This window comes from Carcharodon carcharias, chromosome 6, assembly GCF_017639515.1.
Source record: "Carcharodon carcharias isolate sCarCar2 chromosome 6, sCarCar2.pri, whole genome shotgun sequence".
Taxonomy (NCBI): domain Eukaryota; kingdom Metazoa; phylum Chordata; class Chondrichthyes; order Lamniformes; family Lamnidae; genus Carcharodon; species Carcharodon carcharias.
In genome coordinates, this window is record NC_054472.1 from 176,767,742 (window position 1) to 176,795,321 (window position 27,580).

At 45.6% G+C, this 27,580-nt stretch overlaps 1 protein-coding gene and 1 pseudogene across 2 annotated transcripts in view; one reads left to right on the forward strand and one right to left on the reverse strand.

Moving 5' to 3' along the window:
* Positions 1-4,436: 4,436 nt before the first annotated feature.
* Positions 4,437-6,403, reverse strand: LOC121278856 (annotated as a pseudogene).
* Positions 6,404-15,423: 9,020 nt separating this feature from the next.
* LOC121279030 (tyrosine-protein phosphatase non-receptor type 2-like) overlaps positions 15,424-27,580 on the forward strand; it is a 73,194-nt gene continuing 61,037 nt past the window's right edge. Inside the window, exons 1-2 of one of the 2 annotated variants that reach the window (XM_041189787.1) lie at positions 15,424-15,648; positions 24,561-24,651. In XM_041189787.1, coding sequence (XP_041045721.1) covers positions 15,592-15,648; positions 24,561-24,651 — 148 coding nt within the window. In that variant the 5' untranslated portion in view covers positions 15,424-15,591. The remainder of the gene's footprint in view (positions 15,649-24,560; positions 24,652-27,580) is intronic. The other variant, XM_041189786.1, reaches the window with a different exon arrangement.

Here is a 27,580-nt window from a genome sequence, read left to right on the forward strand (position 1 = left end):
TCAAGCATGCTTCTAATAATCAATTCCATGATATTGATATGACATTGATTTACAGGCCTATAGGTATGTTTTGTCATTGCAAAAGACACTACATTAGTCTGAAAGGTGTTGTTAACGGCTCTTACGTCTCTTCCGTTGTCTCTCTTAGCACAGATTTAATTTCTTTAAGCTTCTTATGGATTTTCATCTCATTTATGCCACATTGTTAGTTCTATTTTCAACTAGCATTGTAGGTGCTGAACCACTAGGATTTTCTGTGCAGCTGACTGATAGCAGCAGAAAGACTTGGCTGATGTCTCCAGATATACCTGAAGAGCTGGCAGAGGGCTGAAGGTAATAGTCCTCATCAAAGCCTTCGAAATGTTTCAGACCGGGCTGACTGAATTCCCAGAATTTGTAGTTCAGAATCTGCCTTTACTAGAATGTTTAAGTGTTTAACTGTGAAAAGAGGCACAGTATCTTATTCAAACCAGGTCTCAAGAGAGCAGAATCCATTGACTCTAACCTGGGCTGAGTTCAGGACCAGACAAGTTACCTCCCAGGCCTAGTATAAACAGAAAATGCTGGAAATACTCAGCTGGTCTGGCAGCATCTGTGGAGAGAGAAACAGAGTTAATGTTTCAGGTTTGTGACCTTTCATCGGAACTGGTAGAGTCACTGAAATACTAACTTTGTTTCCCTCTCCACAGATGCTGCCAGATATGCTGATTATTTCCAGCATCTTCTGTTTTTATTTCAGATTTCCAGCATCTGCAGTATTTTGCCTTATTATCTTTCCTGCCACCAATCCCCATTGAGCCCTGCTGTGTGTCCTGAATGTTCACGGGTGAGGAGAGGCAGGAGGCACGTAGAAAGAATAACCAGCCATTGCTTAATGGATAGCAGCAGTCTTTCCTGAGTCAGAACGTTGTGTGTTCAAGTTCCACTTCAGAGACTTGAGCACAAAAATAATGGCTAACGCTTTAGTGCAGAACTGAGGAAGCACTGTTAAAATGCCATCTCTCTCATGAGAAGTTAAATTAAGGTCCCTCTCAGCTGGATATAAAAGATCTCATGACGCTTCTTTGAAGAACACTAGGGGGAGTTCTGTCTGGTGTCCTGGCCAACATTAAAGTCTTTCTTTATTTCAGAAGGATGAAACTCCTGCCTTTTAAGAAAACAACATTCCAATGTGATAAAGGGAAGGCCTGTGGCAGATTGCAATCTCAACCTCCATAAAGTTCCACATGAAAGGGTGCCACACAAGTAAGTTTTCAGCTAATGCCAAGAGTTACAGAATCCCAAAAGTAAATCCTGACATCGTAAATGGCGCTATATGAATGCAAGTCTTTATTTCTTTTCATTCAAGTACTGGGATCACAAAGTTATTTACTTCCTTTTAGAACAGGAGCACCACAAAACCTATCATGCTGACCTCATCCTTCTCAGAAAGCAGCAAGGAACACTTGACACAGGATTCAACTTGAGTCAACTACTGAATTATTTCACTTTTAAGCGGTTTTCTCTGAATAAAATAAAACATAATTCTAGTATTAAAAACAGTTCCAAAAATTATAGAATTACTTGAAAGTTTAGAGGTATTTGTTGTAATCATAAATTTAAACAAAGAATTCTTTTTCCTGTGCAGAAGCTTGCTTTTTTACATTAGAACAGTGGCTACGCTTCAAAAGTACTTAATTGGCCGAAAAGCATTTTGGAATGACAGGAGGTCACAGAAAGCGCTATATAAACGAAAGCTTTGTTTTATTTAGCATTCTGACTGCCAATCCTACTAAGATTGACCAGATCATTGGAGACCAGAAATCAAACTTAGGATGATCATGGTCTATATGGCTTAATTGTCACTGGGTAAAATTATGCAGCCATCACGGAGCCTGTAACTTTGGTTAGCCTTGTATCTGACATGGGAAGAAACATGTCAAATGGTCAGCAGTCTGTTCAGATTAAAATTCTTGGGGATTGTGTTCACCTCTCCTGGTGGGTTTTCCTATCTATTACCCTCCATCAGTTTAGGCTCTGCTGCCCTTATACCAAATGGCACCAAGTTCTGATCACCCATTGCCTCTTTGCTCACTGACTTGCTTTAGTTCTCCATCTAGCAGTGCCACAGTTCTAAAATTTTCATTCTTGTTTTCAATCCCTTCATGGGCTTGGCCCCAGCCACCACCACTGCCCCCCCCCCACCTCCCCCGCACGCAAACCTCATAATTCCCTGCAGCCCAATAATCACCCGAGATTGTATGCGGTGGCTGCCATTTCAATGGAAGTGACCTCCCTATGGCAGGTTGTGAGGTCATCGGAGTCAGAGGTGCAATCCTTCAAACAGGGCAGCAAAGGCCCTTAAGGCCTAGATGCTGCACTTGGAAAGTTTTCCCCTGTGAGCAAAGGGGCCTGCCAGCTTGGCTCTTCTAAAATCTGTTATTATTTTCACCCCTCCAGAGGACACCTCCATTTTGAAGTGCCCTCACCTTCTAACTACTTCAGCAGCACCCACCTCTCCCGGTGGGACAGCTGAGGTTCCAGATCTGCCGGTCCTCTGATTTGGGCCAGCAGCTCTGGGAGCCCCAGCGCCATTCTTAATTGGTGAATGGCATCCATGTGTGGGCTTTGCCGTCTACTGAAGCAAAGGAACAACAGGGAGCTCAGAGGGCCAGCACTGGCACTGGTAGGTGGCCAATACTGTCACATCATTCCTACACATCTTCCACCAGCGCAGACACCTTTACCTTGGCTGGGTCTAATTCTAGCTTAGAATGGGGAGCACTGGGTGAGCAGCACATCACGAATGAACAAGAGGAGGTAAGTGAGGCCGAGTCAGCTGTGGGCAGTCCCCTTCGGAAGACAGAGGAAGAGACAGTCATGCTCTCCTGGTGGAGTTACTGGGCCTCGGGTGTCACAAACAAGGAGGATTTATCTGGAGCATCAGAAGCAGTTAAGTTCCCAAGTGTGAGAGATTCCTGAGCATTGCTGAGTCATGGACAGACATGGAGGAAACCATGCAGCGCACACGCTTTGTCATGGCTCAGGAATCTGAGCGCATGAACTCCCCAATTAAAAGAATGGCCCATATACAGCACTACTCTGACTGGATGCAGGAACAGCAATGCACAGGCAGAGTGAGACTCTCTTGTAGCATTGATTGCTCAGTGTTGCTGATAGTGCAGATATTTTCAGTGGATGCCAGCTGGATCTCAGCTAGTGCATTATCGAGCATAAAATGACACCATGAAAAGGCTGAGTTAGTCAAAGACGCTGATGAGGGATCACTCCTTTGAGGTCACCGGTGTCATCCCTCACCTCCTTGGCTGAGAAACCATCCATGCTGCAAGGCCATGTGACAGAGGCTGCCCCTGCTTTAACACAAGTGTAAGCACCTCCAAGACAAGGACGGAAGCCTTGGGCATCTTGGCTGGATTGAGGTAAAATACAGCAGGCTGCCTCTACCTCACCCTCAGCCACAGTGGGAGCATGCTGTAGGAGTGTGCATGAGTGTGAGGCGCCATTTCGTTAGATGCACAATGGGTCACCTGGATGTTGTTTTCTCCGTTTATACGATTAACATTTCCTTTAACAATTATTGCTTATGCTTACAATCAGATATGTGTTCTGTTGAAAGGTCATGAGGACTCGAAACGTCAACTCTTTTCTTCTCCCCCGATGCTGCCAGACCTGCTGAGTTTTTCCAGGTAATTCTGTTTTTGTTATGTGTTATTATTGTTTGATGTCCAAAGGGACATGAGGTTAAAGTTGGTGGTGGTGGGAGTACTGAATTTCCTGCGGTGGCATGGTCTGTGTTGGGGGAGACGTTGGCATTGGACCGTTTTCAATCTATTTGGATGGCAATGTGTGATTGGTGGATAATTTCTCTCTCTGATGGAAGGTGATTCAGAGATAATCTGGCATAAGAGCTGGGAGCCGCTCAAGTGAAAAATTGCTGACTTAGTGTGGCCCTTGTGGCTATGCCAGCCTGCTGATCGCTGCGAGATCTAGGAAGGCAATGGTGGACTGCCTCCAATTCTGGGAACCTGGCTCCTCTGGAGTATTCCCTTCATCCTCCTCCCCATCCTCCTCTGAGAAAGAGTGCCATTCCTCTTCATCCAGCTCCAGGCCTCTCTCTATTGTCATGTGCAGCAGAAGACCACAATACGAGAGATCTTGGCTGGCTCATACTGGAGAGTACTGTTAATTCCAAAATTCATATGTTGAGGAAAGAATGAGTCTGAAGCCGGTCTGTAATTTAAGGCAGAGTTATTTCCAAGAATGCAGAGTAAATCTACAGACTCTTCCAAGTCCTCCCAACAACCAGTGTCAACACCTTTACATACTCTTGTAATGAAGCCCTAATACTTCCCTAATTGGGGACAGCTGCTCTTGATTACTAACTTAAAGCATGTACTCTAATTTTTTTGTTACAATAACATTTTCCCTTAACGTTGTTAAGTGTCAAGGCCAACACAAGTAACGTATATGGGGTCTGTTATTGATGTGAAACTCAAACATGTTTTAGTGTCCATGGTTGGAGGGCTCTCCTTCCAATGGGGAGACCATGAAGCCTGGATGCTTGGCCACTCTTTCACTCTGGTGTAGTACTCCATCAGCTGGGATATTTATCTTTGATAATCCAAAATGAACAGCAGAGGCCACTTGTGAGAGCAGCTTTACATCTGCCATTGTGAAGTTCTTCCCAGTAATAAAGGAATCAGGACCCATCTTTTCAAGGTATCCTTTCCACAGCACCAACTCTGCATTCAGTGCCTTTTTGTTCCTCTCCACAGCAGAGTTATGACACTCATTCTCTGGAACCCTCCAGTTACAGTAGCTCACAGCATGCAGTTTTTCTGTAGAGCAAGAACCTCGTTCATTCTCTGGTAGACAAGTGCCTGGTCATCTCCAGAGTCGGGGAGCAGCTGGGTACCATGGGATTTGAATTGGTTCTCCAAATAAAGATATGATCCAAAAGATTTGTTCAAAATAGTGGCGGAAACTGGGTAACTGGCCTCCTATGATTTATTGCCATAACTTCAGCCAATTTATTTTTTTTATTCATTCACAGGACATGGGCGTCGCTGGCTAGGCCAGCATTTGTTGCCCATTCCTAATTGCCCTTGTTTAGAGGGCAGTTAAGAATCAATCACATTGCTGTGGGTCTGGAGTCACATGTAGGTCAGACCATGGTAAGGACAACAGAGTTTCTTCCCTAAAGGACATTGGTGAACCAGATGGGTTTTTTTTAACAACAATCAACAATGGTTTTATGGTTGTCATCAGACTTTTAATTCCAGATTTTTTACTGAATTCAAATTTCACCATTCAAACCTGGATCCCCAAAGCATTACCCTAGGTCTCTGGGATACCAGTCCAATGACAAAACCACTATGCCACAGCCTCCCCATTATGTTCCATCTTCTGGTATCCCTGCAATTTCTTCTCTTCCAAGATGATCATGATCCTCCAGCAGGGTGAGAGCTGGAGTCCCAGAATAGGAAAACAGCACAATTCAAATATTAATAGGCACCACTCAATTGGTCAAGGCAGTGACAGTGCATCCTCAAGATGCCAATAGTCTTTTCAATACATGTTAGTAATAGTAGGTAGCTCTGGTTGTAGTGCCTCTGTGCACTTATGGTTGGGTCCTGGACAGGTGTCAGGAGCCACCTCTTTAAAGGATAACCTTAACCCCCAGCAGCTATCCATGCAGTGTAGATGTTGGCCTGAAGAGATGTGGCATCTGGGACTCTCAAAGGATGAAGGAATCATAACAGCTGCCCGGGAACCAGGCTCACACCTGCAATATGCCTTCCTGTGGTCACAGACCAGCTGGCTATCCAGTGGGTTTTCTGTTCAGCCATCTGGCTGGCTGGTCTATTGATGCCTTGACAGTTACGTGGGTCGATGATTCCTCCCCCCCCCCCCCCCCCCCCCCCCCCCCGCCAGACCTGAGGGAAACCGTCAACCCAAATGCATTCTGTGCCAATGCTGGTTCATCCATCACAAAAATGGATGTAGTTCCCCCATCCTCTGAAAGAGGGTATCTGCAACTTGCTTGGTGAGCTGCCAACTGTGGATGCCATTCAGGTTTTCAGCTGACCCCTAGAACGACCCAGATGCATAAAAATTCAGGGCGACAATGACCTTGATGGTTGCAAGTTGCCATGGGGGCAATGTGGCTTCAGATCATTGTGGACCGAAACACAATTTCTGAGGCCATCTGCATAGATAGACAGTCTCCTACAGCAGTGACGCCCTGTCTTTTGCAGGTAGGTGACCTTGGGTGGAACAGCTGATGTCTTGGGTAGCACTTCTTCCCCTTGCAGTGCTTCTCTGATCTAGCCTGACCAGGAGGATGAATCTGCTGAAACTCCTCCTCTCTACTCTGTCCAATGTCAGAGTAGCTTGCTCCCATCTCTAATTCCTCAGGTGCTGCTGATTCATTCACCAAGGCTTTGTCTACCAGACTCTGATGCCCAGTGTGATACCAGCAACCTCACATCCCTTTCCTAAATCCAACCACTCACTGTTCACAAATACAAGTCACTCAGCACCAGCAATGGCAACTCGGTGTCTCTGGTTGAGCAGCTAAGTATAAATCCCTGTTTCTTAAATAGGTTGACCATTATGTCCATGAGCAGTCATTGCTCCCTGCTGTGCACATGACAGCTGCATCCTCAAGTCCCAGACCCCCGCACACCCAGACTGAAAACCTAAAACTGTTCACAAGGCTTTTAATAAGCTCTACAATAAGCTTAGCGATTGGAGACATATGGGTTACTGGCACCCCCCAATCCCTTTGAAAATCACATTGTATTCTGGATGTGTTGGAATCCAGTGACACCGTCTGACAATGCTATTTTCAATCTGTGCCTACACCCAAGCTTGTTCTCATGGGCTATCGAATAGCCCACATTAGCAGACTAACAGTGAGTATGAGAGACACACACACATACACACAGCAGACTGGCAGTGAGTCTGAGACACAGTGGGGCACACCCATTTGCAACTCCTCAGATACTGAAGCAGTTCATGTCCAAATACAGAAAGACCTGGACAATATCCAGGCTTGGACTGAAAAGTGGCAAGTAACATTTGTGCCACACAAGTGCCAGGCAATGACCATCTCCAACAGGGAAGAATCTAACTATCGCCCCTTGATGTTCAATGGCATCACCATCACTGAATCCCCCACTATCATCATCCTGGGGGGTTACCATTGACCAGAAACTGAACTGGATTAGCCATATAAATAGTTTGGCTACAAGAACAGGTTGGAGGCTAGGAATCCTGCAGCGAGTAACTCACCTCCTGACTCCCCAAAGCCTTTCCACCATCTACAAGGCACCAGTCAGGAGTGTGATGGAATACTCCCCATTTGCTGGATGAGTGCAGCTCCCACAATACTCAAGAAATTTGACACCGTCCAGGACAAAGCAGCCCACTTGATTGGCAAAGCATCCACATTCACTCCGTCCACCACCGATGCACGGAAGCAGCAGTGTGTACCATCTGTAAGATACACTGTAGGAATTCACCAAGGCTCCTTCGACAGCACCTTCTAAACCCACGACTACTACCATCTAGAAGGACAGCAAATAGATGGGAACACCACCACCTGGAAGTTCCCCTCCAAGTCACTGACCATTCTGACTTGGAAATATATTGCCGTACCTTCATTGTCGCTGGGTCAAAATGTATTTCTTTTATTCATTCACGGGATGTGGGCTTTGCTGGCTGGGCCAGCATTTATTGCTCATCCCTAGTTGCCCTTGAGAATGTGGTGGTGAGCTGCCTTCTTGAACCACTGCAGTCCATGTGGTGCAGGTAAACACTGCAGTTAGGGAGTTCCAGGATTTTGATCCAGCGACAGTCATTGCCTGACACTTGTGTGGCATGAATGTTACTTATCACTTGTCAGCCCAAGCCTGGATATTGTCCAGGTCTTGCTGTATTTGCACATGGACTGCTTCAGTATCTGAGGAGTCGTGAATGGTGCTGAACATTGTGCAATAATCAGCGAACATCCCCACTTCTGACCTTATGATGGAAGGAAGGTCTTTGATGAAGCAGCTGAAGATGGTTGGGCCGAGAACATTACCCTGAGGAACTCCTGCAGTGACGTCCTGGAACTGAGATGACTGACCTCCAACAACCACAACCATCTTCCTTCATGCTAGGTATGACTCCAACCAGCGGACCTCCCTTCTTATCAGCACTGTGGGTGCAACCACGCCACATGGACTGTAGCGGTTTAAGAAGCCAGCTCACCACCACCTCAAGGGCAACTAGGGATGGGCAATAAATGCTGGCCCAGCCGGGGAAGCCCACATCCTGTGATTGAATAAAAAAGTCACACACACACACAAAGCAGACTGGCAGTGAGTCTGACAGTCTCTCGCAAGGCAGAATAACAGAGTCTGAGATTCTCTTAAACAGCAGACTGGCAGTGAGTCTGAGCAGCCCAGGGAGAGAAATCATGGGCGCCGGTGCTTCTCCCGTTTCTGGGCCCTGACCCTTTATGCCTCCCCGACAATCGTGCATGATATTTTTTCCCCTTTTAACGTTCAGCAAACAATCACAGAAAGGTCCCAGAAAAATGATAATTCCAATTGTTGGCATCTGGTTACAAATATCGTCCAATATATATATACAGCATGAGTCATTAATATTAGAGCAGCAATTATATAATGCAGTGTTAGTTTGTGAGCACCCTATAGGTGATCCCACTGTGACTATTAAATGAAACAGTGAGTACAAATTTTAAATTAACAGCATTGTGCAATATTATTAATTTGACAGGAAAATATCCTATCAGTTATTTATAATACTGCAGACGATAACAGTGATTTCAGTAACTGTCTCATTAACATGTTCTGTACATTGCACCAAATGTACATGTTGACAGTAAATTCAAATTTGGGGGAAAGTTTCAATATTTGCAACCCAGATTGCAAGAAAACCTCTCGGGTTTTGTTTTATATATTTCAACGACCTGTTCTGGATAGAAAAGAAAGACCGTCTCCATGCCACAGCCCACGTTGTTTCATTGTTGGAGTTGTAGAAAGGAAAGAGGGAGAGAGGATGGTCCCATTCACTTGCTGCTGCCCAAATTCTCTCCTTCCTCCCCCAGACTCACTGACACAGCACTCACTCAAGATAACTCTGTATCGCTAGAAGCTAAGTTCCAATTCCCTAGGAGTGGCACAGGCTGCGGACGTGGGTGACAGCTGGGTCCAGCCTGGTATGAGGCTGAGTGATGGCTCCCCACCCAGGCCTGCTGCCCCTGGCCTTCTCTGGCTCAATTACCAGCGGAGACTCCCTCCTCTTCTTTCATTTTCTGCTTCTTCTCCTTGGCCTCCCAGAAGATGTAATCACAAGTCATTCAGTGCAGCTGGAAGACTCCTGTATGGTGGCCTTAACCTTTTAGGCCCATGAATTTGATGCTGCTGAAAACCTCAATGATTTATAAGTGGTGTACAAACCATCATTTACGCCAACAGAAGCGCTGTTCTGGGGATCTCCTCATGTCCCTCGAGAATATTAGTTTCATGTTAATGTATTTTTAAGTTCAAAAACGCAATTATCTATCTGATTCTCTTGAAACCATAAAAGACAGGCTTCCGTTGAAACTTTAAACAGACTAGTTTTGTTTCCAGCTGTTTTATCACCCTCCCCCCAAAGGATGCCTGCAAAATCTGAGAGCCCGAGAAAACTTTGCAGCTTTGTCACTCATCCCTGCACACATTTCCACATTAACCTCCGTCCATCTTTAGCCCGCCATAGCTGATATGATTATGGTTGGAGGTTTTATTTCCAACCCTCCCTCTGGCTTTCTCTCTCCACCCACCCCCACATGCCTCTACTCTGGCCTTACCATCTATAAACGCACATCCTCTTTTTCTGACCACACTTGTTTCCTTTTTCCTCCCCATGAGTTGAATTCATAAATCCCGGAGTAACTGATTTGAAAAAAATTATCAATATCCATTGAAGGCTATTAGAAGAATTTTGAAGGCCACAGCGTCAATGGGAGAAGCAGGAAGTGTGAATGGAGGAGTAGCTCCATGTTTCCTGTGCCTGCTGCTCTTCCAATCACTGCTCTGCTGTCATTTCGACCTTCGGACGGCTTTGTGGTTGACTGGATTAAAAAAATCGGAACCATGAAGCTGCCTGAAGGTCGGAAGCAACAGAGCAGCAACTTACTGAAACTGACCTGAAATACCGGCTTTAAAAAAAAATTGGAACTGTCAGGCTGATGGTTCTGATTGGTTTTCAAAAGCTAGTCTTTCAGGTCTGCAGCTCTGCCTTTGGCTGCCCAGGCTGGATGAACTCCCTTCATGTCATCAAGCCATGGCTCCCCCGTCCCCTGGGTCCTGGTGTTTTGTATCACCTGCAGCTCCCTCTCCTGGGCCCTGAGTCTCAGTGTCTCATACACACAGCAAACTTACAGTAAGTCTCTCACATAGAACAGGCTGACAGTGAGTCTCACACATACAGCAGGCTCACAGTGAGTCTCACACATACAGCAGGCTGACAGTGAGTTGCACACACACACACACAGCAGACTGACAGTGAGTCTCTCTCTCACACACACACACAGCACATTGACAGCGTCTCCCTCACATACACAGCAGACCGACAGTGAGTCTCTCTCACACACATACTACAGACTGATAGTCTCACACACAGAGCAGACTGAGTGAGTCTCACACACACACTGAACTGACTGCGAGTAACACACACACACACACACACACAGCCGACTGACCGTGAATCTCTCACAAACTTGGCAGACTGACAGTGAGTCTCACACACAAGGCAGACTGACAGTGAGTCTCACAAATACAGCAGACAGTCTCACACATACAGCAAACTGACAGTGAGTCTCTCACATTCAGCAGACTGACAGTGAGGAGATAGCAGGGGCGCTGGCAATAATTTTCAATACCTCTCTGACCACAGGAGAGGTGCCAGAGGACTGGAGGACAGCCAATATGGTACTGTTATTCAAGAAGGGAGGAAGGCATAAACCAGGGATCTACAGGCCAGTCAGTCTAACCTCAGTGGTGGGGAAACTATTGGAAGCAATTCTGAAGGACAGAATTAATCTACAGTTGGTGAGGCAGGGATTAGTCAAGGACAGGCAGCATGATTTTGTTAAGGGGAGGTCATGTCTGACCAATTTGACTGAATTTTTCGAAGAGATGACCAGGTATGTACATGAGGGCAATGCATTTGACATAGTCTATTTGGACTTCAGCAAGGTTTTTGATAAGGTCTCGCATGGGAGACTGATAACGAAGGTAAGAGCCCATGGGATCCAAGGCAGTTTGATAAATTGGATCCAGAATTGGCTGAGTAGCAGGAAGAAGAGGGTGATGATCGAGGGTTTTTTTTTGTGTCCAGTGGGGTTCCACAGGACAAAAACAGAATTACCTGGAAAAACTCAGCAGGTCTGGCAGCATCGGCGGAGAAGAAAAGAGTTGACGTTTCGAGTCCTCATGACCCTTCGACAGAACTTGCGTTCGAGTCCAAGAAAGAGTTGAAATATAAGCTGGTTTAAGGTGTGTGTGTGGGGGGCGGAGAGATAGAGAGACAAAGAGGTGGAGGGGTGGGGTGTGGTTGTAGGGACAAACAAGCAGTGATAGAAGATCATCAAAAGATGTCAACGACAATAGTACAATAGAACACATAGGTGTTAAACTTAAAGTTGGTGATATTATCTAAACGAATGTGCTAATTAAGAATGGATGGTAGGGCACTCAAGGTATAGCTCTAGTGGGGTTTTTTTTTATATAATGGAAATAGGTGGGAAAAGGAAAATCTTTATAATTTATTGGAAAAAAAAGGGAAGGGGGAAACAGAAAGGGGGTGGGGATGGGGGAGGGAGCTTACGACCTAAAGTTGTTGAATTCAATATTCAGTCCGGAAGGCTGTAAAGTCCCTAGTCGGAAGATGAGGTGTTGTTCCTCCAGTTTGCGTTGGGCTTCACTGGAACAATGCAGCAAGCCAAGGACAGACATGTGGGCAAGAGAGCAGGGTGGAGTGTTGAAATGGCAAGGGAGGTTTGGGTCATTCTTGCGGACAGACCGCAGGTGTTCTGCAAAGCGGTCGCCCAGTTTACGTTTGGTCTCTCCAATGTAGAGGAGACCACATTGGGAGCAACGAATGCAGTAGACTAAGTTGGGGGAAATGCAAGTGAAATGCTGCTTCACTTGAAAGGAGTGTTTGGGTCCTTGGACGGTGAGGAGAGAGGAAGTGAAGGGGCAGGTGTTGCATCTTTTGCGTGGGCATGGGGTGGTGCCATAGGAGGGGGTTGAGGAGTAGGGGGTGATGGAGGAGTGGACCAGGGTGTCCCGGAGGGAGCGATCCCTACGGAATGCCGATAAGGGGGGTGAAGGGAAGATGTGTTTGGTGGTGGCATCATGCTGGAGTTGGCGGAAATGGCGGAGGATGATCCTTTGAATGCGGAGGCTGGTGGGGTGATAAGTGAGGACAAGGGGGACCCTATCACGTTTCTGGGAGGGAGGAGAAGGTGTGAGGGCGGATGCGCGGGAGATGGGCCGGACACGGTTGAGGGCCCTGTCAACGACCGTGGGTGGAAAACCTCGGTTAAGGAAGAAGGAGGACATGTCAGAGGAACTGTTTTTGAATGTAGCATCATCGGAACAGATGCGACGGAGGCGAAGGAACTGAGAGAATGGGATGGAGTCCTTACAGGAAGCGGGGTGTGAGGAGCTGTAGTCGAGATAGCTGTGGGAGTCGGTGGGTTTGTAATGGATATTGGTGGACAGTCTATCACCAGAGATTGAGACAGAGAGGTCAAGGAAGGGAAGGGAAGTGTCAGAGATGGACCACGTGAAAATGATGGAGGGGTGGAGATTGGAAGCAAAATTAATAAATTTTTCCAAGTCCTGACGAGAGCACGAAGCGGCACCGAAGTAATCATCGATGTACCGGAGAAAGAGTTGTGGAAGGGGGCCGGAGTAGGACTGCAACAAGGAATGTTCCACATACCCCATAAAGAGACAGGCATAGCTGGGGCCCATGCGGGTACCCATAGCCACACCTTTTATTTGGAGGAAGTGAGAGGAGTTGAAGGAGAAATTGTTCAGTGTGAGAACAAGTTCAGCCAGACGGAGGAGAGTAGTGGTGGATGGGGATTGTTCGGGCCTCTGTTCGAGGAAGAAGCTAAGGGCCCTCAGACCATCCTGGTGGGGGATGGAGGTGTAGAGGGATTGGACGTCCATGGTGAAGAGGAAGCGGTTGGGGCCAGGGAACTGGAAATTGTTGATGTGACGTAAGGTGTCAGAGGAATCACGGATGTAGGTGGGAAGGGACTGGACAAGGGGAGAGAGAAGGGAGTCAAGATAACGAGAAATGAGTTCTGTGGGGCAGGAACAAGCTGAGACGATCGGTCTACCTGGGCAGTTCTGTTTGTGGATTTTGGGTAGGAGATAGAAGCGGGCCGTCCGAGGTTGGGAGACTATCAGGTTGGAAGCTGTGGGAGGGAGATCCCCAGAGGAGATGAGGTCAGTGACAGTCCTGGAAACAATGGCTTGATGTTCAGTGGTGGGGTCATTGTCCAGGGAGAGGTAGGAGGAAGTGTCTGCGAGTTGACGCTCAGCCTCCGCGAGGTAGAGGTCAGTGCGCCAGACAACAACAGCACCACCCTTGTCAGCGGGTTTGATGACAATGTCAGGGTTGGACCTGAGAGAACACAGGGATTGGTGTTGGATCCCTTGCTGTTCACGGTCTATATAAACAATTTAGACTTGAATGTGGGAAGGTTGATCAGTAAGTTCGCAGATGACACGAAAATTGGTGGGGTGGTAAACAGCGAAGTGGATAGCCTTAGATTACAGGAGGGTATAGATGGGCTGGTCAGTGGGCTGATCAGTGGCAAATGGAATTTAATCTGGATAAACGTGAGGTAATGCACTTGGGCAGAGCAAACAAGGCACGGGAATACACGATGAATGGTAGGATCATGGGAAGTACCGAGGACAGGTAGCGGGACAGGTACTTAAGGTGGTTAAGAAGACATGTGAGATACTTGCCTTTATTAGCCGAGGCATAGAATATGAGAGCAGGGAGGTTATGCCGGAACTGTATAAAATGCTGGTTAGGCCACAGGTAGAGTATTGCGTGTAGTTCTTGAATCCGCATTATAGGAAGGATGTAATTGCACTAGAGAGGGTGCAGAGGAGATTTACCAGGATGTTGCCTGGGCTGGAGAGTTTTAATTATGAGAGTTTGGATAGACTGGGGTTATTTTCCCTGGAGCAAAGGAGATCGATGGAGGGCATGATTGAGGTGTGTAAAATTATGTGGGGCATAGACAGGGTAGACAGGAAGGAACTTTCTCCTTGGTGGAGGGATCAATAACCAGGGGGCACAGATTTAAGGTATGGGGCAGGAGGTTTAGAAGGGATGTGAGGAAGATTTTTTTCACCTAGAGGGAGGTGGGAATCTGGAAGTCACTGCCTGAAAGGCTGGTAGAGACAGAAATCCTCATAACATTCAAGAGGTATTTGGATATGCACTTGCGATGCCATGGCATACAAGGCTATGGGCCTAGTGCTGGAAAATGGAATTAGAATAATTAGGTACTTGTTTGACGGGCACAGACTCAATGGATTGAAGGGGCTTTTTCTGTGCTGTAGACCTCTACCACTTTAACACATACAGCAGACCGACGGCGGGTCTCTCACACACAGCAGACCGACGGCGGGTCTCTCACACACAGCAGACCGACGGCGGGTCTCTCACACACAGCAGACCGACGGCGGGTCTCTCACACACAGCAGACCGACGGCGGGTCTCTCACACACAGCAGACCGACGGCGGGTCTCTCACACACAGCAGACCGACGGCGGGTCTCTCACACACAGCAGACCGACGGCGGGTCTCGCACACACTGCACACCGACGGCGGGTCTCGCACACACTGCACACCGACGGCGGGTCTCGCACACACTGCACACCGACGGCGAGTCAGGAACACACTGCACACCGACGGCGAGTCAGGAACACACTGCACACCGACGGCGAGTCACGAACACACTGCACACCGACGGCGAGTCTCGCGCACACGGCAGACCGACGGCGAGTCTCGCGCACACGGCAGACCGACGGCGAGTCTCGCGCACACGGCAGACCGACGGCGAGTCTCGCGCACACGGCAGACCGACGGCGAGTCTCGCGCACACGGCAGACCGACGGCGAGTCTCGCGCACACGGCAGACCGACGGCGAGTCTCGCGCACACGGCAGACTGACGAGTCTCACACACAGCACAGAGTTTCAGTGTCAATGTTGATGCCGCTTCCGGGTTCTCCCCCCCAACCCCCCAACTCACCAACCCACACGTGCCGCGCATGCGTGCTCCGCCGCCCCAGTTGGGCGCTGCGCCTGCGCGCTGCGGCCCTACCAGCCACACGGGCTCGGGATTTTGATGTCGGCGGCCGAAGAGTGTGGAAGAGCCGTGCTTTGAGAGGGGGCGGCGGGGGGGGGAGGGAAAAGAACTTCACGGAGCAGGAGAAGGTGAAGAAAAACCGCAGCGTACGGGACTCGAACTCCACTCTTCACATGCTTAAAACATGGAGGAGAAATTCGCCGAGATCGACGAGCAGAGCCGCTGGTCTCAGTCATACTTGGTAAGTTTGTCGAAGTTCCCATCACCCGCCGTCTCTGGTATATTTATCTGAATATACCGCAGGTCTCCGGTGCGAGTGTGCGCAAAGAACCGCGGGTGGACGCCTGACTCCCGGTTTCAGCCAACGGAAGCCAGGCCCGCAGGCTCGGAAGCAGCAGTGGCACTGCGCCTGCGCCTGTTTAAAGGTCTTTTTCTGCCGCGGATGGTTAATTGTTTGGAGTTCCCTCTTAAAGGGGATGTTTTCCTCTCGTTGCAACTTGAACTTCACGCATGGGATCGCTGCAAAACAAAACCGCAGATTGCAACATTGGGGGGGGGAAGCTCGTGGTGCTACAAATCTTCCAGTCAGTCTGTAATCACTTAGTTTTGTTTGCTTCCAATTACTCATTTCCAAATGTTCCACTCAGAACTTTTTACATCACAAATTCAAATAGGAAGGCAGGTAGCGTCGCCTTTTTGCTGTCCTCTTCCTTCAACCGTGTTGTTCGCTTAAGTTTAGACTGCAGGACACTCACTGGCACCTGCGTGGCGGCTTTCTGTGTTTTTCACAGGTAATAGCTTGGTATTGTCTTTGGGAAAACCTTGGTAGCAGGTTTGGGCTAGAGCCACAATTATTTTTGCCTAAATTTAGATTCCAGGAGCTTAGTCTCTGTGAGCTCGTTTCCACTGTTTACATTATTGAATTTGTGTTTCGTAGAACAGTAGCAGACTTCTTGCTTCAGTTATACAATAAAACATAAAAGTATTCAATGATCCTGCCTCCACTGCCTCAGCAGGTGGTGGAGACAAGGTCATTGAATATTTTAAGGCAGAGGTAGATATTTTTCCTTTAGTTCTGTTGAAGAGTCATACCGACTCGAAACGTTAACTGTGTTCCTCTCAGCAGATGCTGTCAGACCTGCTGAGCTTTTCCAGGTATTTTTATTTTTGTTGTAGATAGATTCTTGTAGGCAAAGGAATCAAAAGTTATCGGGGTTAGACGGGAATGTGGAAATTGAAACACAAGAAGATCAGCCATGATCTTATTGAATTGCGGAGTAGGCTCGAGGGGCCGAATGGTCTACTCCTGTTCCTAATTCTTATGATTTTAGACTTGTTCATTGTGCTGATATGACCCTGTTTGGTAGCAAAAAATACGGCAAGGTGATTTGTAGACATCGGATTCATGAAATTAAACCAATATAAATCCTCTTAGAGCTATGTTCACGCTGATACATGTTATTTTGGATTCTGTCACTGCATTTTAGAATGCTAGAATTCTCTTAACACAGAATCATAAACCTGGGTTTCAATCGGCTAAGCTAATGGAATTATATTTAATATAAATGGATGCGTTTGTGGACACTGGCCTCCTGGAACCCAGCTAAATGAGCATTAACAAGGCTATAGGCCAAGTGCTGGTAAATGGGATTAGGTAGGTCAGGTGTTTCTCACATGTCGGTGCAGATTTGATGGGCCGAAGGGCCTCTTCTGCACTGTGATTCTGTGTGAATATAAACATGCTGTACTCTTTCAGAGGGGGAGAGGATGATCGAGATATGGTAAATAGAGTGAGACAACACCCTTTCACAGCACTTACATGCCCTGAGGGCCCCAACATATTGCAACAGTCCATCATCAACCGTTGCCAATGTTACCAGACTGTGGGAACCTGGTTCCTTGTGGCACACCCTAGGATCCTGCTTGATGTCACAGACATGAGCATCCTTCACAGTGCTGTTACCTCATGGGACTTTTCCACATCAGCTGTTGGTAGATCTACTTGTTCACCTTCAACAGCACTTCCCTTTCTTGCAGCTTCTTCCTCTGAGGAGGGCAAGTGTAGCAATGTTGTGGACCCACCATTATTGCCACATAGCTCTATAAATCATACAGTATATTGACTGGTATAATGCTGTTGCTGGGTCTATTTTGTCGAATTCCTTCACTTGCAACACCATGGGAGCACCATCACCACCACAAGGTCTGGAGATGTTCAATAAAAATGTCCAATGTCATGTTCTGGTGTTAATTAAGAAGGACATAAATGTGAGTTTGCTAACATTATCTACATATCAAGAGCTATTAAAGTTATAGTGCCTTCTCCCCCACACCCCTTGCAATGTCACCAAATCCTGTAATTTTCTGTCAACCCAGTGCCTGCTCATCCAACACGTATTCCACAGGGACTATTGCGAGATCCCAGGAACAAGCCAGTAAAACCAATACCTGTGTGTCCTTCTGTAGTACTACCAAACTAAGTTTGTGCTCCACAATGAAATTAAATTTATATGGTGCGTTTTATGACCACTGGACATCACAATCACAATTGTTACAGCACAGGAGGTCTTTTGGCCTGTCATGACTGCAGTGGATCTACGTAGGAACAATTTGCCTACTACCACCCCCCTGCCCATAGCCCTGCAAATTCTTCCTTTTCACGTAACAATCCAATTCCATTTTGAATGTCTCGATTGTATCTGCCTCCAACACATTCTCAGGCAGCGCATTCCAGATCCTAACTGCTCGCTTGCGTGGAAAAGATTTTCCTCATGTTGCCATTGTTTCTTTTGCCTATTACCTTAAATCCGTGCCCCCTTGTTCTTGATATTTGCAGTAATGGGAGCAGCTTTACCTTATCTCTTCTGTCCAGACCCTCATAATTTTGAATACCTCTATCAAATCTCCTCTCAATCTGCTCCAAGGAAAACTGTGCAAACTTTTCCAATCTATCTACGTAATTGAAGTTCCTCATCCCTGGGACCATTCTCGTGAATCTTTTCTGCCTTCATATCCTAGCTAAAGTGTGGCATCAGAAGAGGGCACAGTACTCCAGTTGAGGCCGAACCAGTGCTCTATACAAATTGCAAAGTGTTTTGGAGCCAATGAAGTACTTTCTGAAGTGTATACACTGTTGTAAAGTAGGAAATGTGGCGACCAATTTGTACACAGAAAAGTCCCACAAACAACGCCACAGTAATATGATAATGACCAGATAATCTGTTTTTGTGATGTTGATTGAGGGTTAAATATTGGTCAGGACATCAGGGAGAACTCCCCTACTCTTCTTCCAAATAGTGTCATGAGAACTTGTACATCCATTCAAGCAGGCAGATGGGGCTTCAGTTTAACTATCATCTGAAAGACAGCAGCTCTAACAGTCAGTGCTCCCTCAGTATTTTTTAAAATTATTTTTCACAGGATGCAGGTGTCATTGGTTAGGTCAACATTTATTGCAAACCCCTAATTGCCCTTGAGAAGGTGGTGGTAAGTTGCCTTGTGGAACGGCTGCAGTCCATGTGGTGTAAATACACCCACAATGCTGTTAGGGAGGGAGTTCCAGGATTCTGACCAATGATTGTGAGGGAATGATATATTTCCAAATTAGGATGGTATGTTGCTTGGAGTGGAACTCGCAGGTGGTGGTGTTCCCATACATCTGTTGTCCTTGTTCTTCTGGGTGGTAAAGGTCGCAGATTTGGAAGGTGCTGTCGAAGGAGCCTTGGTGAGTGGTTGCAGTGCATCTTGTAGATGGTAGACTGTGCGTCGGTGATGGATAGGGTGCCATTCAAGTGGGCTGCTTTGTCTTGGGATGGTGTCAAGCTTCTTGAATGTTGTTGGCACTGCACTCATCCAGGCAAGTGGAGAGTATTTCATTACAGTCTTGACTTGTGCCTTGTAGATGGTGGGCAGACTTTGAGTAGTCATGATGTGAATCACTTTCTGTAGAATTCCCAGCCTCTGACCTGCCCTTGTAACCACAGTATTTATGTGGCTCGTCCAGTTCAGGCAATTGAACAGGTCAATCTGGATGATTGATCTCCAACAACCACCACCTTTGAAGGCACTATATACTGCAAAGCCTAAGGGACCTGACAACATTCCAGCAATAGCACTGAAGACTTGTGCTCCAGGACTAGCTGTGGCCTTGGCCAAACTGTTCCAGTACAGCTACAATACTGGCATCTACCCGCAAACGTGGAAAAATGTCCAGGTATGTCCTGTACGCAAAAAACAGGACAAATCTTGTTTTGACCATCTGGTCAATGGTAACCTCCAGGATGTTGATAGTGGGGGATTCAGCAATGGTAATGCCATTGACTGTCAAGGGGAGTTGGTTGGATTCTCACTTGTCAGAGATGGTCATGGCCTGGCACTCGTGTGGTGCTGATATTACTTGCCACTTATCAGCCCAAACCTGAATGTAGTCCAGGTCTTGCTGCATTTGGACATGGACTGCTTCAGTATCTGAGGAGTCACAGATGGCACTGAATATTGTGCAATCATCAGTGAACAACCCCCACTTCTGCCCTTATGATGGTAGGAAGCGAAGTCATTGATGAAGCAGCTGAAGATGGTTAGGCTGAGGCCACTACCCTGAGGCATTCCTGCAGTGATGTCCTGAGTCTAAGATGATTGACCTCCAACAACCAACACCTTTGTGCTAGGTATGACTCCAACCAGTGAAGAGTTTTCTCTGATTTCCATTGACTCCAATTTTGCTAGGGCTCTTTAGTGACTGGGTCAAATGCTGCCTTGATGTCAAGGGCTCCCATCCCTCGAGTTCGGCTGTTTTGTCCATGTTTGGACTAGGGCTGCAATGAGGTCAGGAGCTGAGTGCTCTGGCAGAACCCAAACTGTCAGTTAGCAGGTTATTATTGAATAAGTGCTGCTTGATATCATTGTAGGCAACACTTCCCATCACTTTGCTGATGATCAAGAGTAGACCAATGGGGTGGTTTTTTGCAATCAGGACATACCTGGACATTTTTCCATGTTTGCGGGTAGATGCCGGTATTGTAGCTGTACTGGAACAGTTTGGCCAAGGCTGCAGCTGGTTCTGGAGCACAAGTCTTCAGTGCTATTGCTGGAATGTTGTCAGGTCCTTTAGGCTTTGCAGTATGTAGTGCCTTTAGCCATTCCTTGATATCATATGGAGTGGAGTGAATTGATTTGGCGGAAGAATGGCATCTGTAATGCCAGGGGACCTTCAGAGGAGGCTGAAATGGATCAAACACTTGTTGCAAATGCTTCATCCTTATCTTTTGCACTCATTTGCTGGTCACCCCCATCATTGAGGATGGGGAGATTTGTGGAGCCTCCTCTTCCAGTGAATTGTTTAATTGCCCACCACCATTCACGACTGGATGTGGCAGGACTGCAAAGCTTAGACCTGATTCGTTGGTTGTGGGATCGCTTACCTCTGCCTAGCGCATGCTGCTTGGCATGTAGCTTAACCAGGTTGACACCTTATTTTTAGGTTTGCCTGGTGCTGCTCCTTGAATGTTCTCCGAAACTGTTCATTGTGCCAGGTTTGATGGTAATGGTAGAATGGGGGAATATGCTGGGCTATGAGGTTACAGATTATGGTGTTGTATATAATTCTGCTACAGCTGTAGGCAATCTATTGTATTTAGCACCCTGGTAGTGCCACACAACACTATGGAGGGTATCATCGATCATTGACCCCACATCTAAATTCCCCCAGCTGCCATGGTGGGATTTGAACCTATGTCACCAGAGCATTAGCGTGGGCCTCTGGACTACTAGTCTGGTGACATTATCACTATGCCACTAGCCTGTCAGCTTTTTTGTTTTATGTACTCAGTCCCTGGAGTGGGACTTGAACCCAGAACCTTGTGACTCGGAGGCAAAAGTGCTGCCAACTGACCCATGGCTGATACTGCTGCAGTACCTCTGATCGAAAGCTAATTATATCAAATGCCAACAAACCCTCAACATTAAACTTAATATATCTAGCAGCCATCTACATATTGACTAACATCTTACTATGTATCTTGGCCTATAAAGAAGGTAGAAAGAAAAATGTAAATAAATGAATAAACATAGAGTAATCAAGGCCACTCATTTGTGGTTCTCATGGAATTTGACCTCCAAACACTGGTAAATGTTTCAGAATGGAAATTGGCTGAATCCCTGTATTTTGTGTTTCAATGCGCAGCATCTATTCCATAGCAACAAGAATAGGTGATTCTGTTCCTCAGGTTTGTTTCGTCATTTAATGAGCTCACAGCTGACCTATATTTCAACAACATTCACCCAGTTTTGTTCCATATCCATTAATAATCCTTATCCTAGGTGCCAACTGTGACTTAGTTGATAGCACACTCACTTTCTGAGACATAAGAGTTGTGGCTTAAGGCCACAATAGGACTTGAGCATTAATATCAAAGCTGACATCTGAAGAAGAGTCATACAGACTTGAAACGTTAACTCTGTCTTTCTCTCCACAGATGCTGTCAGACGTGCTGAGTTTTTCTAGCAATTTTTGTTTTTGTGTCATTGGTACTGATGTAATTTCTAGTGAGATACCTTTACTGTTAAGCAAATCTTCCATGAAAAAGACACAAATGAAACTGGACATGGAGCATTATAAGGCAATTCTTGTTGAAAGTCAGTGGATCTGCATTTTACCCAGTCAGGGCATTATTGTATCCCTTTAACAAAACCTGAGGTTTCTTATCAGAATGTATTAATGGCATCGGGCGATAAGAATCAGAGAGGGGGGGAAAAAACTAATTATGGAAAAGATTAACAGACAAAGATTAAAAATCTTGGTAAAGGATGCAGGTGTGGTTGTTGAGGTGTACACAAGGCTCATCAGAGAGATTAGTGCAAAATGTGAAATATGTAAAAATCCCAAATTACTTTGTGATGTGCGATTAAAGCCCCTGCCCTAGAGGTGACGATGATTAGTTCTATTTGTTTTTGCACATTTGAATGCTTTGCATGAAGGGAGAAGGGCTTTCATCAAGGCTGATGATCCGTAGAATATTTGGAGAGCTTTGAGGCATGACATAAGACTATGTAAGGTGGATTGGCTAAGCCACCAATGCTTCCAGCCGAAAAGCAAATTTTAAAAAATCCTGATTGAATCGCCATTATTTTAAAGGCCTCAATTAAATCATCCCTCAAACCTCTAAAGGCAAGGGAACACAAGCTTAGTTTATGCAACCTGTCCTCATAACTTAAATGTTTACTGCCTTGAATCATTCTGGTAAATCTGCACTGTGCCTTTTCCAAGGCCAATATATCTTTCCTGAGGTTCGGTGATCAAAACTGAACACAGTATTCCAAATGGGATGTGGCCAAACTGTGAAGCATCACTTTCAACCCCTTCAACATAAAAAATATTCCATAAGCCTTCTTGATTATTTTTGTATGTCTCCCATTTGGCATTCTTCCATCTGCGGGAGATGGGAATACAGTCTCAGAACTTTGGTGTGGGTCAGATGATATCATTTGCTGCACTTCTTTTGATGACTGAACAAGCAAATTCTGGAAAGGCAGCATCTGCCACAAATGCCACACACGAAGTTGTCCCTTGTCAGTGGTATGGGATGACCTCTGCTAACACCATCTTGAACATTTAACCAATACTTAAGCTTGCCTGTAGCTTTTCCTGCATGTCTCACATAGTTGCATCCCTCCATGCACTGAATCCTTCTGGAATACATTTGTTTTTATCCTTTCACGGGATGTGGATGTCGCTGGCAAGGCCAGCATTTGTTGCCCATCCCTAATTGCCCTTGAACTGAGTGGCTTGCTAGGCTATTTCAGAAGTCAGTTAAGGGTCAACCACATTACTTTGTATTTGAATCATATGTAAGCCAGGCCAGGTAAAGATGGCAGATTTCCTTCCCTAAAGGACATTAGACATGTCCCCAAGTGCCCACTTTAGCAACTGGCCTTTTGATATGATAGCCCTGTCACGTGCATCATGATCACTCAGCCTACCACCATACAGCCCCTGATCTATTGTATTCGGTTTCTCAGGTCTGTCATCACAAAACATGAGTATGTGAGCTACAGGGTTCCACATCAGCTGCTCATATTTTGAGTTTTTGCGAGTATTTATTGTCCATCCTTAGTTGCACTTGAGAAGGCGGTGCCTTCTTAAATGACTGTAGTCATTAATAAGTTGTGTAGTCGTGTTCACTTTCAAATTGTATGCATTCTGAAAACACCTGAAATGTCCTTAAATTTCTCCAGATGTTTATTTGACATTGAAACCTTCTATTAAGGTTCATATTGCTGTCAATTGACCATTTTGATGTATCCACTCCCACAGACTGACCAGGGAAATATATGGAGTGTAATATGGCTGTTTGATTTCAGTTTAGATTCTAGTTTGGAATAAACTGACACAATGGCCTGGGTCCTGTGGCGTTACAAGTTTCAGGAGTAGATGAGCATGTGTGATGCCTATCTATAAAATGATAGGTCCCTGCTTTGAGCGCAGACATCAAAGCTACATTTTACTCCTAAAATATGGAAGGAATGCTTTATATTTGATGAATGAAGAGGACCCTACCAAGTAGGCTATATATATATATTTTCTGTGTGCTTTGAAGTCATCCACATTGACCTCAGCAAAACACAAAACACAGGGTGGTCAGCACTGTCCAATACTAACTTGGTATCTAATATCATCAAGAACAGTTTCATCTGTCATTTCATTGCTGTTTGTGGAACTTGGTTATGCATAAAATGGCTGCCATGTTCATGTACATTTTAAAGTTAAATAATTGGATATCAAAGGCTTTTGGGCGATTCTGAGAAATAAGGCACTTACCCTGTATCTCAAATGTCTTAGCATTTCATATGCAAATTCCTGTGTTTTTCTTCATTGGATTTTTGACAATTTCTTTGATAGATTTTTGATAATAGTTTTAATAGTTTGTTTGATGTCATGGCTGTTTGCATTAAAACAGTGTCACGTGAGTTGGAATCTCAGGGGATTAAAACAACATGACCAATGTAAGTTCTATCTTGAATGAAATTGTAAAGGTTTGTAATCGGTATAGAACTGTTTAGAAATGCAGGATGAAAAAACACATTACAAAAATACATTGTGGTGCACCTTGATTGTTGTCTGCATATGTTAATGAAGATTATTTCTTTTGATTGCAGGAAATTCGAAATGAATCTCAAGACTTCCCGTACAAAGTAGCTAAATATCCAGAAAACCAGGTTCGAAACAGATATAGAGATGTCAGTCCTTGTAAGTAGAACATTGCAGATGTTATGCTTTGTAAACTCCACACGGCTTAATCCAAGGAGATAGTTACATGTTTCAGATACATTGATGACATTTTTAATAAGGTTAACATATATATTAATTACCAGTCGATCTCTTGCCTTGCACATGGAGAGTCAAAACAATGTGTAGCCGTCAGATGAAATGGGCAATCAGTAATTGCTCTGGGGCGCACAGATGTAGTTCTCCCATTTCAAAGTTGTACATTTATTTTTCTGGGTGCAAGTGTTTAATGGAAATCACTTATGTTTACTTGTTGCACGACAATTGCTTCCTCCTGCTAGTGTCGACACTAAATTGCAAATTGCTTATGTAAACTTAATTGTGAATATAGGAATTTATAATGGCAACATAAGTCAAGGCAAAATACAAAAATCTTTTTAGGAATTACCAGTTGATCCTTATTTCTTCAAGCACTCTTGCCTCTGACTTACAAGGTAGTGGGTCTAAAGACCCAGTCTAGAGACATGAGTGTTTTGCCGAGGCTTGATTTGTCCCCTCAAGTGGATGTCAAATATGCCAGGATGCTACTTGAAGATAAGCAAACGAGTTTTCTAAGGGTTCCGAGTGACATCAGGTGGTGCTAAATGGGTTCCTTCACTGTTACTGGGCCAAATTCTTGGAACTCTTCCTAACAGCACTGTGGGTGTACTTACACCACATGGACTGCAGCGTTCAAGAAGGCAGCAGCTTCCAAACCCACGACCACTATCTTCTAGAAGGTCAAGGGCAGCAGATACGTGGGAACACCACCACCTGGAAGGTCCCCTTCAAGCCACTCACTACCCTGACTTGGAAATATATCGCCGTTCCTTCGTTGTCACTGGGTCAAAATCCTGGACCTCTCTCCCGAACAGCATTGTGGGTGTACCTACACAACATGGACTGCAGTGGTTCAAGAAGGCAACTCACCACCACCTCCTTAAGGGCAATTAGGGATGGGCCATGAATACTGGCTTAGCCAGCGATGCCCATATCCCAAGAATGAATAAAAATAATCAAAAAGCAATTTATCTCGTCATTTATCTCATTACTGTTTGTGGGATCCTTCTCTGCATAAATTGGCTGCCACTATTATCTACATTACACGTGTTACACTTCACATAGACCTAACTGGTTGTGAAGAGCCTTGGGACCCCCTAGGCATGATGTAAATGCAAGTTTGTTCTTTCACCTGGATATGCCTGACTCCATAATCTTGAATGTCACTGGTCTAATGAGTGAATGTCAGCAGATAGTTCTACTATGGGGATTGCATCCTTGCCCTAGATGCTTGAGTCAAGGTTTATCCAGCAGAAGTCACTGCCCAGGGCTATACAGTTTAAACACTGTTGTTGTTTGTGCTTTGTAAACTCCATGTGGCTTTAGCTATGGAGACAGTTACATGTTTCAGATACATTGATGACATTACCAATAAAGTTAATGTATATATTAAACACTGGTCAATCTCTTGTCTTGCACATAGAGAATTCTGATCTGTATGGGCATGAAAATTAAAAAGTACCTACTGTTGAACATGTCAGTTCTATGTAAATTCCACAGCTGTCTGCTGGTTGTCATTCAGATGGAAAGTGAGAGTATTTCAGCTGTTTCCAGTAAATGATGTTTTCTCTTAATGATGAATTACCTTGGGACAGAATCCTCAAGTAAGTTATTATCCATGTCAGATGTGATCTACTTCTTCCTTGTAGTTGCATCAGAGTGTGTGTTATACCTATGAGGTTAAAGTTAAAAGGTTGTCATTTATTCATGAGCTTACGTGATACCGAAATTGAGTGAACCATGAGCAACTCTTGATGTATGCTGCAACCTTGAAACTATACTAGCTGATCTCTCATGTCATTGGCCATGTGAGGTAGCTTTTTTTTAAAATAAGAATCAGGTGTATTTGGGTAAGTATTGGGGAATCAAAGGGACCTTGAAGTCCTATAATGGGGCCTTGATAATTGGCTACAGCAGCTTGGCAACAGGCATCAACAGCCCACAACGACACTTGATAAGCACATCGTATGTGGCACTTGTGGCAGAACCACCGTCTCGCAGATTGGTCTCTTCAGCCATCAGAAAGGGTGCACCATAGGAAGCTACCCCATCCCCAACAGATTTGATTTTCTGCATGTCTGTCATCTTCAGGTGGTAAGATGATGGTGCTAATAATGGGGCTTGGAGTCTGCCAGGACTGGAGCAGTGTCTGGTAAACTAGCAGTATTTTAAGAAGAAAGTTCCAATATCTGAATAAGGGGATTACAGGAACACTGGCAAGGTAGTCCTTGGGCGTAATTGAGCCATATCCTTGGATTTGGGAATATTGTGGAGGGTAATCTTAGAATCGATGAGCATTGTGACAGGACTTAGAATCGGGCTGTCAGCATAGAGTCACAGAGGTCTACAGCACAGAAAAAGGCCCTTCAGCTCATCGAGTCTGCGCCGGTCAAGAAAGTACCGAACTATTCTAATCCCATTTTCCAGCACTCGGCCCATAGCCTTGTATTCCATGGCATTGCAAGTGCACATCCAAATACTTCTTAAATGTTATGAGGGTTTCTGCCTCTACCACCCTTTCAGGCAGTGGGTTCCAGATTCCCATCACCCTCTGGGTAAAAAAATTCTTGCTCACATCCCCTCTGAACCTCCTGCCCCTTACCTTAAATCTATGCCCCCTGGTTATTGATCCCTCCACCAGGGGAAAAAGTTCCTTCCTGTCTACCCTATCTATGCCCCTCATAATTTTATATGCCTCAATCATGTCCCCCTCAATCTCCTCTGCTCCAGGGAAAATAACCCCAGTCTATCCAATCTCTCCTTGTAACTAAAACTCTCCAGCCCAGGCAACATCCTGGTAAATCTCCTCTGCACTCTCTCTAGTGCAATCACATTCTATAATGCGGATTCC